This window comes from Myiozetetes cayanensis, unplaced genomic scaffold, assembly GCF_022539395.1.
Source record: "Myiozetetes cayanensis isolate MyiCay16 unplaced genomic scaffold, myiCay2020 scf26, whole genome shotgun sequence".
NCBI classification, from domain to species: domain Eukaryota; kingdom Metazoa; phylum Chordata; class Aves; order Passeriformes; family Tyrannidae; genus Myiozetetes; species Myiozetetes cayanensis.
In genome coordinates, this window is record NW_026087477.1 from 2,614,741 (window position 1) to 2,630,401 (window position 15,661).

At 55.6% G+C, this 15,661-nt stretch overlaps 1 protein-coding gene across 1 annotated transcript in view; it reads right to left on the minus strand.

Moving 5' to 3' along the window:
- Positions 1-15,661, minus strand: part of DYSF (dysferlin) — a 68,352-nt gene that overhangs the window by 17,357 nt on the left and 35,334 nt on the right. Inside the window, 10 exon segments of the mRNA XM_050321026.1 lie at positions 1,978-2,120; positions 2,432-2,602; positions 3,431-3,522; positions 4,835-4,990; positions 5,654-5,782; positions 6,530-6,628; positions 7,413-7,424; positions 10,119-10,181; positions 13,744-13,817; positions 14,753-14,918. Of these exon segments, the coding sequence (XP_050176983.1) occupies positions 1,978-2,120; positions 2,432-2,602; positions 3,431-3,522; positions 4,835-4,990; positions 5,654-5,782; positions 6,530-6,628; positions 7,413-7,424; positions 10,119-10,181; positions 13,744-13,817; positions 14,753-14,918 (1,105 nt within the window).

Here is a 15,661-nt window from a genome sequence, read left to right on the forward strand (position 1 = left end):
CAGGCAGGGTGAATGGCCAACCTGGCCTTGGCTGAGCCTGCTCCTGCCTCCCCATGCCATTCCATGATTTTGTACCAGTTGTTGGACAGGATGACCTATCCTTGGAAGGGGCTGCCCAGGGAGCTGGTGGAGTCACCACCCCTGGAGGTGTCCAAGGAATGACTGGATGTGACACTCAGACAAGGTGGGGATCAGCCAGTTTGGACTCAGTGACCTCGGAGCTCTTTTCCAACCTTAACAATCCTGGGATTTCATGATCCCAAAGCTCTTTTCCCGCCCACAAGATTCCCTGGCTCTATGAATCCAAGCTGAATGATTCCCCAAGCTCCTGCCATGCCAGGCTGGGGAGGGAGCAGGAGCTCACCCCAACCCCGCTGCCCTTTCAGGTTGTGCCCCTTCCAAGACCCTGGGAACAAAACACTGTTCCATAAACACCATTCCAGACTCAGGTGACACATCCCAGCTCCTTTCCTGGCAGGGCCTTGAAGTGCTTAACCCCAGCCATCTGGGCTCCATCCCAGCCATTCCCAGACACTGGAAAGCTGGGCTGTGCACATGGGGGTGTGTCCAGACCCAGGGGAAACACCAGCCCCTCAGGAACAACTGCCAGGGGGGTGGGATGAGGGGCTAGGGGTGTGGGATGAGGGCTGGGGGTGTGGGATGAGGGGCTGGGGGTGTGGGATGAGGGTAGGGGGGGTTGTGGGCTGAGGGGCCAGGGCAGACGCTTGTAAAAGCCCTGCTGTGGTTTCCTGGCCCCAGCCCAGCCCCAGCTCCCAGCTGGTTCCCAGATCTCCTCCAGGTCCAGCTCCACACTTGGTTCTGCTTTTTGAACTCGCTGCCATTAAAGCAGAGGAAGGTGAAAGGCAGGGGGGTGGCACGGGGGGAACTCGCTGCTCCAACACCTCCCCAGCCCCAGCTGAAAACCTCCTGCTGCCCTCCTTCTCCACCTCCTCCTTCTTCTCCTCCTCCTCCTCCTCTCCTCAGGGAGAGCCAGGAATTTAGACCTTGATTCCCAAGAGAAGGAGAGGGATCAGTGCTGTGTGTGGCTTGTTTTGTGCCTCTGACGACTGCCTTGATGTGGTGGCCCTAATACTGCCAAATTAAAATACAGGTGTGATATTGGGAAGGAATTCCTGGCTGGGAGGGTGGGGAGGTCCTGGCACAGGTTGGGCAGAGAAGCTGTGGCTGCCCCTGGATCCCTGGAAGTGTCCAAGGCCAGGCTGGAGCAACCTGGGCTGGTGGAAGGTGTCCCTGCCATGGCTAAACGGGGTGATCTTTAAGGTCCTTTCCCACACAAGCCATGCCATGATTCCAAACTGCAGCTCCTGGTGGGGTTTCACCTCCCCCCCCCCCAGGGCCAAAACACCCCTTTTATGCCTTAAAGCAGAGATTTCTCACAGAGGCAACTCCTGCCCCAAGGGTGTGGGGCAGGGGGGCATGAGCTGATGCCCAGGGTGGTAAAAGGGTCAGAGCTGGGGTGGTTTTTGTGCAAACAAGAAAATACCTCCCCAGGCCTCAGAGACATTCCTAGATAAGCAGAGGTTGGTTCTGCCCTTCCAGCTGGAGCCCCCCCAAAGCCCCCTGAGCCCTGAGGTGATCCCTGGGCACCGTGTGTGTGATCCTGTCTCCACCTAGTGACCCAAAAGGAGATTCCAGTGGCACAGCTGCTCCTCCAGCAGCTGGAACATCTGAGCTTCTCAGCCCAGGATGGACTTCAGAGCTCCCACAGCCCAGGGAAGTCCCTCAAGCTCAATGTTCCTGTGACTGGATTGCAGGTCTGGGTTCCATCCCAGAGTTTTGGGGCACAGCCAAGCTCGGGAATGGTGCAGATCCAACCAGGCCAGTGAGGTGGGGAGGATGGGGATGTGCCCACCAAGCTGTTCTGGCCTCCATGGAACCCCCCCAATGAACTCCAGCTCCGTCCCTTGCTCTGCATAAAGGAAACTCTGCTACCCCAAAAGATCCCTGTGCCCTTACCCAGCTCAGACAGGACGTATTCCTGATCCCTGAAGATGATCCGGTCGGATTTGTAGGTGGGAGCCTTGTAGTTGTGCTGCAGGGAGAAGAGCTGGAGCAGCTGGGAAGGACGGAGCTGGTCCCGCCACTGGTTGGGCCCGGAGCTGAAACCAAACAGGACCATGGAAAGGGTTGGAAAGACCTTCAAGATCATCCAGCTGCAGGGGCAGGGGCACCTTCCACCATCCCAGGCTGCTCCAACCTGGCCTTGGACACTCCCAGGGATGGGGCATCACCTCCTTCCCTGGGCAGCACGGGCACAGGGAGTGTGCCCAGCACGGCATGCCCAGGAGGTGTAACGGGATCTCCCCAAGGATTCCCATGTCCTTTGGAGCATCTGGGACTTCCAGAGGAGAACCAGTCCCCCTGGAGCCCACCCTGGTGCCCTCCCAGCCCCGCAGCCCCCGGTACCCACACGCAGTAGGTGAGGGGCAGCCCGCAGCGCGCCCCGTAGCGCGACAGGAAGCGGTTCTCCAGGTCGATGACGGTCTCCCCGATCTTCTCGTCCTTGGACAGCAGGTCGTAGTCGTACAGGGCCACCCGCAGGTCCTTCTCCAGGGGCAGGGTGCAGCTCAGCTCGAACATCCTGCACGGGGCACGGCACAGACGGCCGGGAGAGGGAGGGTGGGCCCTGGGAATGGACCCACAGCCCACCCCAACACACCAGTGCCAGTGGGAATGGACCCACAGCCCACCCCAACACACCAGTGCCAGTGGGAATGGACCCACAGCCCACCCCAACACACCAGTGCCAGTGGGAATGGCCCCACAGCCCACCCCAACACACCAGTGCCAGGGCTGTGTTGTGTTGGCTCAGTTTATCATGGAATCATGGAATGGTTTGGGCTGGGAGGGACCTGAAAGATCATCCAGTTCCATGGGCAGGGACACCTCCCGCTAGCCCAGGTTGCTCCAACCTGACCTTGGACACTTCCAGGGATCCAGGGGCAGCCACAGCTTCTCTGGGAAATTCATTCCAGGGCCTCCCCACCCTCACAGCCAACATTTCCTTCCCAATATCCCACCCAACCCTGCCCTCTGGCAGTGGGAAGCCATTCCCTGTGTCCTGTCCCTCCATGCCTTGTCCCCAGTCCCTCTCCAGCTCTCCTGGAGCCCCTTTAGGCCCTGCCAGGGGCTCTCAGGTCTCCCTGGAGCCTTCTCTTCTCCAGGGGAACCCCCCCAGCTCTCCCAGCCTGGCTCCAGAACCATGGAATGGTTTAGGATGGAAGGGACTGTAAATCCCATTGATTCCACCCCCTGCCATGGGCAGGGACATCTTCCACTCTCCCAAGTTGCTCCAAGCCCCATCCAACCTTGAGTGCAGGTTGGAATGGGAAGCTCTGGCTCATCCAGCACAACTCCCTCAAGATGACATAAGAAAAGCCCATGGACCCCAAAGTGAATCCACACTCACTTCCCAAAGACAGGCTCCAGGGTACAGGGCAGGTAATTTTCCTGGTCATTGATGGATTTCTTTCCCACTGAAATCTTCACATAGGGATCGCACTGAGGGGGGGAGAGACGGAGAATCATGGAATGGGTTGGGAAGGACCTTAAATCCCATCCAGTCCCACCCTATGCCAGGGGCAGGGACACCTTCCATAGACCAGGATGCTCCAAACCCCACCCCTCCCACAGTTCAAACAATCTGGGAAAATCAGCATTCATTTAAAAAGTGGGTAAATGAACTCAAGTCAAGGGGAAGAAGAAAACTCAGGGAAAGGATCCAACTCCACCTAAAAGATTCCCCCCAGCTCAAGGGCAGGCCCTGGAGAGATCCACCAGCCCAGTTCTCACCAAAAAAATTCCCTGGAAAACACACCAGGACCAGTTCCTCATCACTTTGCCTTGATTTTCCTTTTCCTGGAGATTTTTTTGAGGAGCAAAGGATGGAAAAACACCACTCAGGGAATGGACTGGACATTCAGGATTCTCCTGCACTGGGATGAGCCCCCAGAGAATTCACAGTCCAGGGAGACACTGGAGGTCAAATTTGGGTCGGTTTGGGGTTTTCAGTGGGAAAAAATAGCCTTTTTTTCCATTTATTTTTAATCCCCAGGAGTCATTTATGGGAGATTCCCAAGGACTGGAAAAACTTCATTCCAAATCCATTTTCAAGAACTGGGCAGATTAAAATGCAGTTTCATTTTCCTCATATATTTTTTCAGGTATTTCATATATTTTATATGTATTTCATATATATATTTTTTATTTTCCATATATATTTGATATATTTCATATATATATTATTTTACATATATTTCTCATACATCTTTAATATATTTCATATAAATATTATTTCCCCTCTATTTTCCATATCTATTTCTTCACCTATTCAAAAATTTCCCATTGTTTTCCTTAATTTTCCCCTGTTTCCCAGTGGAACAAAGACAGTTAAAAAGGATCTTTCCCTGAGATTTTTTTTTTTGGGGGGTGCAAATTGAACCAAAATGAAAACATTTCTCATTTTGCCCAAACCCAATTTCCTTTCTGCCTTTAAATTTCCCTTCCACACTGGCAAAGGAATTCCTGGGAAAGAGAGGATTTCGTCACCCTTTGGCTCCAAAATTCCAAAAGAAAAAAACGCTAAAAAGCCAAAACTCATCCACATATTTGAACTAATCCTATGGAAAAATCCCTGTGGAAGGAGGAAGAGTTGGCCCTGGCATTCCCAGAACTGCAATGGAGGTAGAAAAGAGGGACAGACCCCCGAATTTTAAGGGAATCAACCGATTTTGATCGATCCGAATCAACCCGTTCCAAGATGCCACCCCCGGAGGCAGCCCCGGAGCCCAGGGGAGCATTCCCACCGGGATACCTTCCCGTTGGAGTCCTTGGGCTGCAGCTGGAAGGCCCTGACGATGTAGACCCTGAGCAGGCACTCCTGGAGGCCCCGCGCCGGGAGCTGCTGGAACTGCCGGGGCGGCGCCGGCACGCGCGGATCGTCGGGAAGGGGGTAGATCCTGAAAGAGCCCTGGGAAGGACACGGGAGTTGAGGAGCCCTGGGTGTCCACTGTGGATGGTGGGATGGGCCATGGAATCACGGGATGGGTTGGGCTGGGAGGGACCTGAGAGATCGTCTTGGTCCAGTGTGGACAGGGACACTTCCCACTGTCCCAGGGAGCTCCAACCCGGCCTTGGACATTCCCAGGGATCCAGAGGCAGCCACAGCTTCTATGGGAATTTCATCCCAGGCCCTCACCACCCCCACAGACAGGAATTCCTTCCCAGTATCCCATCTCCCCCTGCCCTCTGGCAGTGGGAAGCCATTCCCTGTGTGCTGTCCCTCCATGCCTTGTCCCCAGTCCCTCTCCAGCTCTCCTGGAGCCCCTTTAGGCCCTGCCAGGGGCTCTCAGGTCTCCCTGGAGCCTTCTCTTCTCCAGGGGGACGCCCCCAGCTCTCCCAGCCTGGCTCCAGAGCAGAGGGGCTCCAGAACCATGGAATGGTTTGGCATGGAAGGGACTGTAAATCCCATTGATTCCACCCCCTGGACACCTTCCCCTATCCCAGGCTGCTCCAACCTGGCCTTGGACACTTCCAGGGCTGTGGCTTCTCTAACTCATGGCATGATGGGATGGTTTGTTTGGGAAGGGCCCTCAGAGACCCCCCCAACTCCAGGCAGGGGGGTCTCTCCCACCTTGAACTCTCCCACGACCGAGGGGTCGTCGCTGCAGTCGCGGCCGCGGCCCCGGAGCAGGGGGAAGGTGTGGCAGAAGTCACAGAGGTGCTCGAAGGCCTCCACCTCCTCCAGCTCCGTCTCGTAGACCTGGGAAGGCAGAGATGGGATGGGGACAAGGTTGCATCCAACCCCCACAGTCCTGGGGAACCCTGTGCAGGGACAAACCCCGGGGATCTCTCACCCCGTTGTCCCCCGGGACGCCGACGGAGAGTTTGGAGACCCTCCAATAAATCCCAGCCCAGCACAGACTCGGATGAGCCAAGGGCTCCTCCAGGGTTTGCCACCACACAGATCTTCCTGCTGGGAATATTTTCCCTAAGAGCAGGAAAGGTCTTCCCCATTTTAGCCCTGCTGGGGCGTCTGTGTTAAATCCTCCTGAGCAATCGCTGGTTTTCCTCGTTCCCAAACAATTCCCAGGGTGGCTCTTTCTCACCTCCTGGGCCACTTCCAAAGTGACAATTTCCTGAAGGCAGCCAGGTTTCCAGAGAGGATTTTGCAAAGGAATTTGGATTTTCAAAATAGGCATTTTTATGCCTATTTTATATTAAACAATATTTCCTTTAAAAACAATACTTATTTTTTAAAACAGTATTGATTTTAAAAACAACATATATTTTAAAAACAATACTTATTTTTTAAAACACTACTGATTTTAAAAAGAATATACATTTTAAAAACAACATTTATTTTTAAATTATTCAGGTTTTTCCCTCAGGAAAACGTATTTTGTTGTTTTTTTTTTTTCAACCTAGCAGGGGAAAAAAAGCCTAAAATCCCTCTAAAAAATCCTGGAGAGCGAGATCCAAGGAGCCAGGCCTGAGGGAAGCCACTCACCTGCAAGGTGTCAAAGCCCTTCTCCAGGTAGGAGCCACACTTTTCCCTCTCTCCTGTGGAGGCATAAAACTTGCTCCACCAGTCAATGAACTCTTCCTCCTGCAGCAACAGATCCCAGAGTTACTCCTCTCCCAGGGAAAATCCCAGGGGAACGGCAGCAGCGCCTCCCAAACTGCTGGAGCTGAACTTCTGCCCCAAGCCCAGTAACCAGCCAGGCTGGGATCCCCCTGAAGCTCCTCCAGCCCTGATTCCAGGGGATTTTTGGGATGGTCCCAGCCCCAGATCCAGCTGGTGCAGCCACAGCAACACCAGGAAGCTTCTCCTGAGAGGATGGTTCTCCATGGGAGGGTGAGGTGGAGCTCCCAGGAAAAAAAACCTGGAGCATTTTTAGGGAGATTCTGGCCACTTGGAAGGTGGTTTTCCTGGGATCTCCGTGCAGGACCTCGCAGGGAATGACACAAATGAACTCTGGTGTCAAGATTTTGGGGACAGGGATTGACTCCCTGGTTGTGACCCAGCACCATCCAACCCCCCTATCCCAACAAAGCCCGGGGGGAATGAAGAAATCCATCAAATCCAGATATTCCCACTAAAAATTCAGGGGACCCTGGAGGGACAAAACCCTCTTCCCATGATATCAGACCAAAAACCAGGAAAATCCCACACAGTTCCATCTCCCACCAGGAAGGAGCAGTTGCCTCATTCCCTGAGCAAACCACTCCAGCTCCAAGGATGCTGTTCCAAGAGGGAAAACCATGGATTTTACAAGAATCCCACTTTTTACATTTCTAAAGCAAAGCTGGAGGGGCTTTGCCTGCGATCCATGAAACATTCCCATGAAACATTCAACAAGGAGAGCGCTTGGATCCATCCCAGGACTTACCCACAGGATCTTCTGCAGCCCCAAGGAAAGAGGAGGGTTAAAGATTTTAGTGGATTTTGACAAATGTTACAACAAAAAAAACGGGAAAAATTAAAAGAGAGAGGGAAGGGGAGCAGCTGGAATGTTAATAGGGAGGGGTATGAATCCATTTGGGAATGGGACAGGCAGGGAAAGCAGTGGATCCACCACATCAAGGATGGACTGAGGGTTTTCATGGAGCGACCAAGGGGGGGACAAAATCCCCTCCAGAGACCCCAAACCCCCTCCAGCGATCCCAAATTTACTCCCAGGTATCCCAAAACACCTCCAGGTATTCAAAATTCCCTCCAGGAAGCTAAAATTCCCTCGAGATGCCCAAATCACCTCAGGAAAGCCCAAATTACCTTGGGATACCCAAAATTCCCTCAGGATAGCCAAAATTTCTGCCTTCAGGAAGGAATTGCTGGCTGGGAGGGTGGGCAGGCCCTGGCACAGGTTTTCCCAGAGAAGCTGTGGCTGCCCCTGGATCCCTGGAAGTGTCCAAGGCCAGCCTGGAGCAACCTGGGCTGGTGGGAGGTGTCCCTGCCCACAGAACTGGGTGGGCTTTAAGATCCCTCCCAAGCCAAGCCATTCCATGACTCCATGGTGGGAATGCAGCATTCCTGCAGATGGAGCAGGGAGGGCTTTCCCTCCTCACCAGGGAACAAAAGGTACACGAGGAACACCGTGGGAGGCAGTGCTGGCCTGGCAGCCATTCCCAGGAGGAGACACCCCCTGCCAGCAGCTCTTCCAGCAACCAGAAACTGGAGAAGGCGTGAAATGCGTGCTGGGGTGTGGAGGGAGCGGACCCAGCACAGAGCCAGTTATCCCAAATCATTCCCAGCTTCGGGCTCCGCGGCTTTGGCTCCGCTTCCCTCGGTACCGTGGCCTGGGACGGGAGGTTCGTGCCTGACAAGGAAAGCTCTGCCAGAGGGACAGGGGAAAAAGGACCTGGGAGGGATTCCCAGGGGGAATGGAGCCTTCTCCTCAGAGCTTCATGGCTCAAGGGTGTCTCAGGGCTCCCCCTGAGCTCCTCTCCTCTGGGAGAGGCCCAAGAATCATGGAATTATGGAATGGAATGGAATGGAATGGGTTGGGAGGGACCTCAAAGCTCACCCAGTTCCACAGGCAGGGACACCTTCCACGCTCCCAGCTTGCTCCAACCTGGCCTGGGACACTTCCAGGGATGGGGCAGCCACGGCTTCTCCAGGAAATCCATTCCAGCCCTCCCCACCCTGCCAGGCAGGAATTCCTTCCCCATATCCCATCCCTCCATCTGGCAGTGTGGAACCATCCCCTTGTCATTATCACCACAGTGGGAGGTGGATCCCAATCCAGGACCCCCCTCCCAGACTCCACACTGGGCTGGAGCTTTTTGGCTGGAAAAGCTTTTTTCCTAATATTTCTTTGCCAGCTGCAGCCCCTGCCCCTCATCCCACGGCTCCTGCTTTCCTGGGAAGCTCCAAAGCTCTGAAGGAGCAGGAGATGGGTCAGAGATTTCCATGACCAGCTTTCCAAACCGGGATGGTTTTCCCAAGGAAACACCCACATCTCCCTGCAGAGTGGGGTTTGGTACATCAGATCCCATCATCCCGTGGCATCGTGGGAGAAACCAGGACAATGGCTCTATTCCTGCCTCCTGTTCTGCTGCTTTTATTTTAAATTAATGATTTGCAGCTTTTCTCCTCCTTTTTTCCCCCCTATTTTATGGGAGCTAAACCAAAAGCACGCTCACGTAAATTCCAGTTGCTGATGGACAAGGATGGGAAGGTGTTTAGGGAGGCTTCGTGTCCCTGGTTGGGATCCCTGCACTGCCACCCATCCATCCTCTCCCTGGCACACACAACCCACCCCAGAGGGCAATGTTTGGGTCCAGAGGGGCTGCAGAGACACAGGCAGAGCCAACACAGAACTGCTCAGGGACAGACAGAATGTTGGGAGAGAATTCCAGCCTGTGAGGGTGAGGAGGCCCCAGCACAGGGTGCCCAGAGAAGCTGGGTCAGGGTAATTAAAGAATCCTGGGATGGTTTGGCTGGGAAGGGACATTAAAGCCCATCCATTCCACCCCTGCCATGGGCAGGGACACCTTCCACCAGCCCAGGTTGCTCCATCCTGGCCTTGGACACTTCCAGGGATCCAGGGGCAGCCACAGCTTCTCTGCCCAAGCTGTGCCAGGGCCTCCCCACCCTCACAGCCAGCAATTCCTTCCCAATATCCCATCTGTCCCTGCCCTCTGGCAGTGGGAAGCCATTCCCCTTGTCCTGTCTCCTCAGGCCTTGTCCCCAGTCCCTCTCCAGCTCTCCTGGAGCCCCTTTAGGCCCTGCCAGGGGCTCTCAGGTCTCCCTGGAGCCTTCCCTTCTCCAGGCTGAACATTCCCAGTTTTCCCAGCCTTTCCTCCCAGCAGAGCTGCTCCATCCTCTGATCACCTGGTGCCTGCTCTGGACTCTCCCCACCAGCTCCACGTCCTCCCTGTGCCAGGATTCCGGAGCAGGACACGGGATTCCTCCCCAGACCCACCTCCCGTCCTCTGGCAGGAAGGGAAAACCATTCCACCTGGAACTGCCACGCTCCCAAGCAGCAAGGGGGTCTTTCCCAGCAGGAGATACCTCTTCCCATTTCCACACGCACATAAATCCCAGATAAAAGCCGTTAATGGGGCAATGAAGTTGGAAGTGAAGCGATACCTACACGAGGCTGGGCCCCAGGAGCCGGGATGTTAATTAGTGCAGAGCTGGTCACACCCTCGGCAAGCTACAAATCAAAAGGAGCCGTTAGCCAGGGAATTAGAGGGATGAGGGGGAGCACACGTCAGCAAAGGCACCATCTGGGGAAATGAAAGCAACTCATCCAAGGAAATCAGCCCTGGGTGCGAGGGTGAGGCTTCCCAGGACGAGGCAACCTCGGCAGGGTTTGGGTTTTCATGGATGTTCAGCAAACTGGACACAGTTACAGGGAACAAACGGGATAATTAAGGGGGAAATGTGGTATGGAAAAGCTGTTAATACTTTTCAGTGGAGCAGGGAATCTCCCTGGACACAAGTTCATCCCAGAGGGATCTGGGCCAGGGGGGTTTAACGGGATGAGCAAAGCTCGGGACCAAAGTCCAGCCCCAAGCTCAGCTGGTCCTGGGCAGCCCAAGAGCTGCCATCGCTGCCCTGGGCACCAAGCTCTGCTCCTGCTTCCCAAGGCTTGGTCCCTTTGAGGTGGGAAAAGGGGACAAACGAGATGTTCTTCCCAGAAAAGCTTCCCGGAAAACATCGGCCCAATCCCAGCAGCATTCCCTGAGCTCCCCTCACAACACACTGCTCTGAGCCCCCCAGCCCAGACCTGAAACAAGCTGAAAACACCCCATCCCCAGCTGCTCCAGGGGGAAAACATTCCCTGAGGCTCAGCTCCAAGCAGGACACCCCCCCAGCTGCTGGGAGGCTCCTGGGAATGGCCCCTCCATGATTTATCCATGAGCAGGAGGACAAATCCCCGCTCACCCCTCAGGGCTGCACATGGACACCATGGGTGTCCTTCCCCAGCTGCTTCCCAGGGGAATGACCCCATGGAGAACAGGGAATGCAGAGCAGGCAGGACTTCAGCCCTTCCAAAACCCCACTCCGAGTCCACTTCCCAAACTAGCCTGGAAAAGCAGCTTTTCCATGGGTTTGAGGAGGTTTTTCCACCCCAATGGATGACCACGATGAGGTTCCTGTGCACATGAAGTGCTTTAAACTCCAGATGAACTTCTCACCCCCCTGGATGAGGTGGACAACACTCTCCCAGCCCTGGAGCAGGGGGGATTCACCTCTGCTTGTTTTCCCTCTTCCAGAGGAGGACAACAGAGGGATCCTTTGTTCCCAACATCCATCGGAGCAGGGACCAAGGCCAGGCCTGGCAAGGAGGGAGAAAAGCTCTGGAGCCACACAGTGAAACACCCCCTGCACAATCCTGGCTCCTGCTTCCAAGGTCACAGCTGGGAGAGCCCTGGGAATGGGCTCCTGGCCTGGGTTCCATCCCTTTTTCCCAGGGAGAAGGAGCAGGATGGTCTCTGCAGGCTGGGAGTGCTCCTTGACCCCCCAGATCTGTCCCCAAACGGGAGCAGAGGGGGGTGAAAGGACCCTGATGATCCACCCACATCCCAACCCCGTCCCCCTCCAGGGCAGGAACAGCTTCCAGGGCCAAGACTTCGGGGTCAGGGAGGGAGAAGGTGGGGATTTCCCTTCGGCTTTCCAGGAACAAGCTCCCTCCTCTCCCAAAACAAAAGGGAAAGACAAACAAACAATCCGAGGAGGACAAATGTGGGGCCAAAGTGAACAGGGCAGGGGGTTGTTCGGGAAATGTTTGTTCCCATAAAAAAATTCATCAACATCTTCCACTCTGGAAGGGCTGGAGTGGAGGGGTTTGGCTGTGCCACGTCCCTGTCCCCCTTTTCCTCCTGTTTAAACTGCTCCCTGAATTGAATGTGAGTTTGGAGGTGTTTTCCATAGGCTTTAAACCACCTTAGGATGCAAACCTCTCCCCCATTCCTTCCTCTGGGATCTCTGCAGCTCCTGTGCTGATTCCCTGCTCCTGGGGCAGCCCCTGGAGCTCAAAGCACTGGGAACACCTGTGTAGAGGGGGGGTTGTGTCCCTATCCAGGAGTTTCATCCCCCAAGAGCTGATGAGGACTGGTTTGGTCACATCCCAATGAAATCCCTGCGAGGTTTTGGGTGGGAGAGCCCCAGAGACCCCAGGGATTCCCAGAGGGAAGAGCTGAGCTGCTCCACCTCTCCCAGCTCCAGGAGCATCACAGGAAAGGTGCAAGTGAATCCTGTTGTCCAGGAGGATTTTTGGGAAGAAAGCCCTGCCTATGGATCACAGATTCATGGAATCAGGGAAGGGGTTGGGTTGGGAAAGACCTCAGAGGCCATCCAGTGTCCATGGGCAGGGACACCTTCCACCAGTCCAGGTTGCTCCAAGCTCCTCCAACCTGGCTTTGGACACTTCCAGGGATGGGGACTTGGAGTGGGAGCACCAGCCTGGTGTGGGAGAAGTGCCCAGGACGAGGCCAGTCCAGGCTGGAGTCCCACAGGCACGGGATCTGCTGGGAACTGGCCAAAATCTTCATTCCCAGCTTGATTTGGGACCCCAGGCCAAGCCCACAGGATCCAATGGAAGCAGGAAATCCTCGGGAACAGGAACACTGGGGAGCCCCCAAGGGGATGAACAAAGAGCAGGATTGATGCCCAAATTCCACAATTTACTCCCCTAATAATCCCTAGAAGTGTCCAAGGCCAGGAAAGGTGAGGCAGGAGACACCTGAGGGGCAGATCCTTCCAGAAAGCTCAGGCTCTTCCAGCCCGAGGTTCCAGCCTTTGGAACAGGGAGAGAGGCAATTCCAGCAGGTGACAAGGACACCAAAGGGACAGGAGACCATGGAAAGCTGCACCAAACCTTCCTGGAACCACACCCAGCTGCTCCTGGGCCACCAGGATCACCTGGGGATCACCTGGGGATCTGCCCAGCCCGGCACTGGCAGGGCTGTCCCAGAGGGGACACAGGGGGAAGGAACACAGGGATTATGGAAATGGGAAACTCCAGGGAGGAGAACAGCAGCCCCAGGGGCATTTCCAGCCTGACCCATCCACGGGGGACAGCTGAGATCCCTCAAACTCACGGCACAGGGAGCTTGGAACACCCCCCTCCTTCCCTGCCAAAGCTGTGCAGCTCCACCCCCACGGAGTCTGGAGTCTGGAGTGTGCAATCCCAGTCCCACCAGGGCCCTCTGCAGAGGGACTGGAGCTGCTGGAAGCAGCAGCGGGGTTTGGAAGTGGCAAAGGAACCTTCAAAGAGGAAAACTGGGAAAAGGAGACCTGGCATGGGGTGAGGATGATGGACCCTCAGGGAAACCTTTGCTTCCAGCCTGGCCTTGGGAACACTGTCCCATCTCCCAGCACCAGGTCACCTCCCAAGGCTGGGAGGATAAATCCCTCCAAGGCCTCTTTGGGACAGTGCCTGTCCTTCCCAAGGAATCCCAAGGGATGACTCCAGACCTTGCCCAGCCCCAAAGCAAACCCTGCAGTGAGGAGGAGACGCCGAAGGAAGAGCCTGGAGTGGAGAAGAGTCCCTTGTCCTCTCCCAGAGGAGCAAATCCAGCTCCCCACACCAAAAGCAGGGATGGAGGATGGGTCTGGGATGTGCAGGTGGAGGAGGGGGAGTGAGAGCAGGGGTGGAAGCTCCAAGAGCACGGACACCACCAGCCACAGCCTCACCTCAGCCCTACACCCTGCCCAGGCCCCCCAGAGCACACCCAGATCCCATCCTGCCCCCTGCCGTGTTTCCATACCTGGGCAGGGATCAGGGGCTCCCTGTCGTCGATGTCAATGAGGACGTCGTCCCTGGGCGTGGGGCTCCCGTCGTCTGCAGGGACAGCAGGGCGTGGCAGGGCATCCCCAGAGCCTTGGCATCGACACCCCGCAGCCCCAGCCAGGCCCCTCACACCACCCACAGCTCATGTCCCTGATCCCAACCACATCCAAACCCTTCACACCACCCACAGCTCGTGTCCATCATCCCAACCACATCCAAACCCTTCACACCACCCACAGCTCATGTCCCTGATCCCAACCTCTCTCAGACCCCTCACACCACCCACAGCTCATGTCCCTGATCCCAACCTAATCCAAACCCTTCACACCACCCACAGCTCGTGTCCATCATCCCAACCACATCCAAACCCTTCACACCACCCACAGCTCATGTCCCTGATCCCAACCACATCCAAACCCCTCACAACACTCACAGCTCGTGTCCATCATCCCAACCACATCCAAACCCTTCACAACACTCACAGCTCGTGTCCATCATCCCAACCTACATCCAAACCCTTCACACCACCCAGAGTTCATCTTCATGCAGGTTGGCCAGCCTGGCCCAAGGGCAGCCCATCCCACCAGCCAGTCCCAGAGCTAAACTCATCCTGGGCACCTCCTGGGACTTTTGGATCAGGACTAGAGCTGGGCTGAGCTCAAAAGAACGTGGAGAGTGACCCAGGGCTCCTCCTGGAGAAGGGAGGGCTCCAGGAAGGCTTGGACAAGGACAAGAGGGAATGGATTGAGCTGAAGGAGGGCAGGGCTAGGTGGGATATTGGGAAGGGATTGCTGGCTGGGAGGGTGGGCAGGCCCTGGCACAGGTTGCCCAGAGAAGCTGTGGCTGCCCCTGGATCCCTGGGAGTGTCCAAGACCAGGTTGGAGCAACCTGTGCTGGTGGCAGGTGCCCCTGGGTGGCACTGGATGATCCTTCAGGTCCCTCCCAAGCCAACCCCGATGCCACGAGGGTGGCAGTGCCAGCCCTACCTCCGTGCTGGTGGGGCCCAGCCGTGTCCTGGCCGTGGGGGTCCCAGTAGAAGGGCTCGAGGCAGCGCACGGAGCACTGGCCCACCACGGGCCGGCGGCCGAAGGGCCGGTTGTCGATGACCTTGATGACGATGGGGGGGCTGTAGAGGCTCTCCTTGGGCAGGCGCTGCGGGAACGGGGCGGGGGGTGAGGACAGTGGGAAGGGGAGGGCACAGGGCCTGCACCACCCCAAAAACAACGGGGGCAGAACCAACTTCACCAGAAGGTGCTTTTTTTATGGGGCTCCCAGGTCCTTCTCCAGAAAATCGGGTTTTATGAGCTCTGAGGTCCTTCTCCATAAGGTCATTTCTGTGGGACCTCCAGGTCCTTCCCCATCAAATCCATTTTTATGGGACTTCGAGCTGAAGATCTCCACCATAAGATGCATTTTTATGTGACCTCCAGCTCCTCTACCACACAGTGCATTTTTAGGGGATCTCCAGGTCCTTCACCATAAAATCAGTTTCTATAATGCCTTCAGCTCCTTCACTATAAAGTGCATTTTTGTGGGACTTTGAGGCCCTTCACCACAAGGTACATTTTTATGGGACCTCCAGGTCCTTCACCATAAAATCCACTTTTATGGGACTTTGAGGTCCTTCACCATAAGGTGAAGGTCCTTCACCTTAAAAGGTCCTTCACCATAAAATCCATTTCTGTGGGACCTCCAGGTCCTTCTCCACAAGATGATTAATTTTTAGGGGACCTCCAGGTCCAGCACCACGAGGTGCATTTTTATAGGACTTGGCAGTCCTTCCCCACCAGATGCATTTTTATGGCACTCTGAGGTCCTTCACCAGAAGGTGCATTTTCCTGGGACCCGCAGGTCCTGCCCAACCAGCCCTGGCTGATCCCACCCCCCAGGGCCCT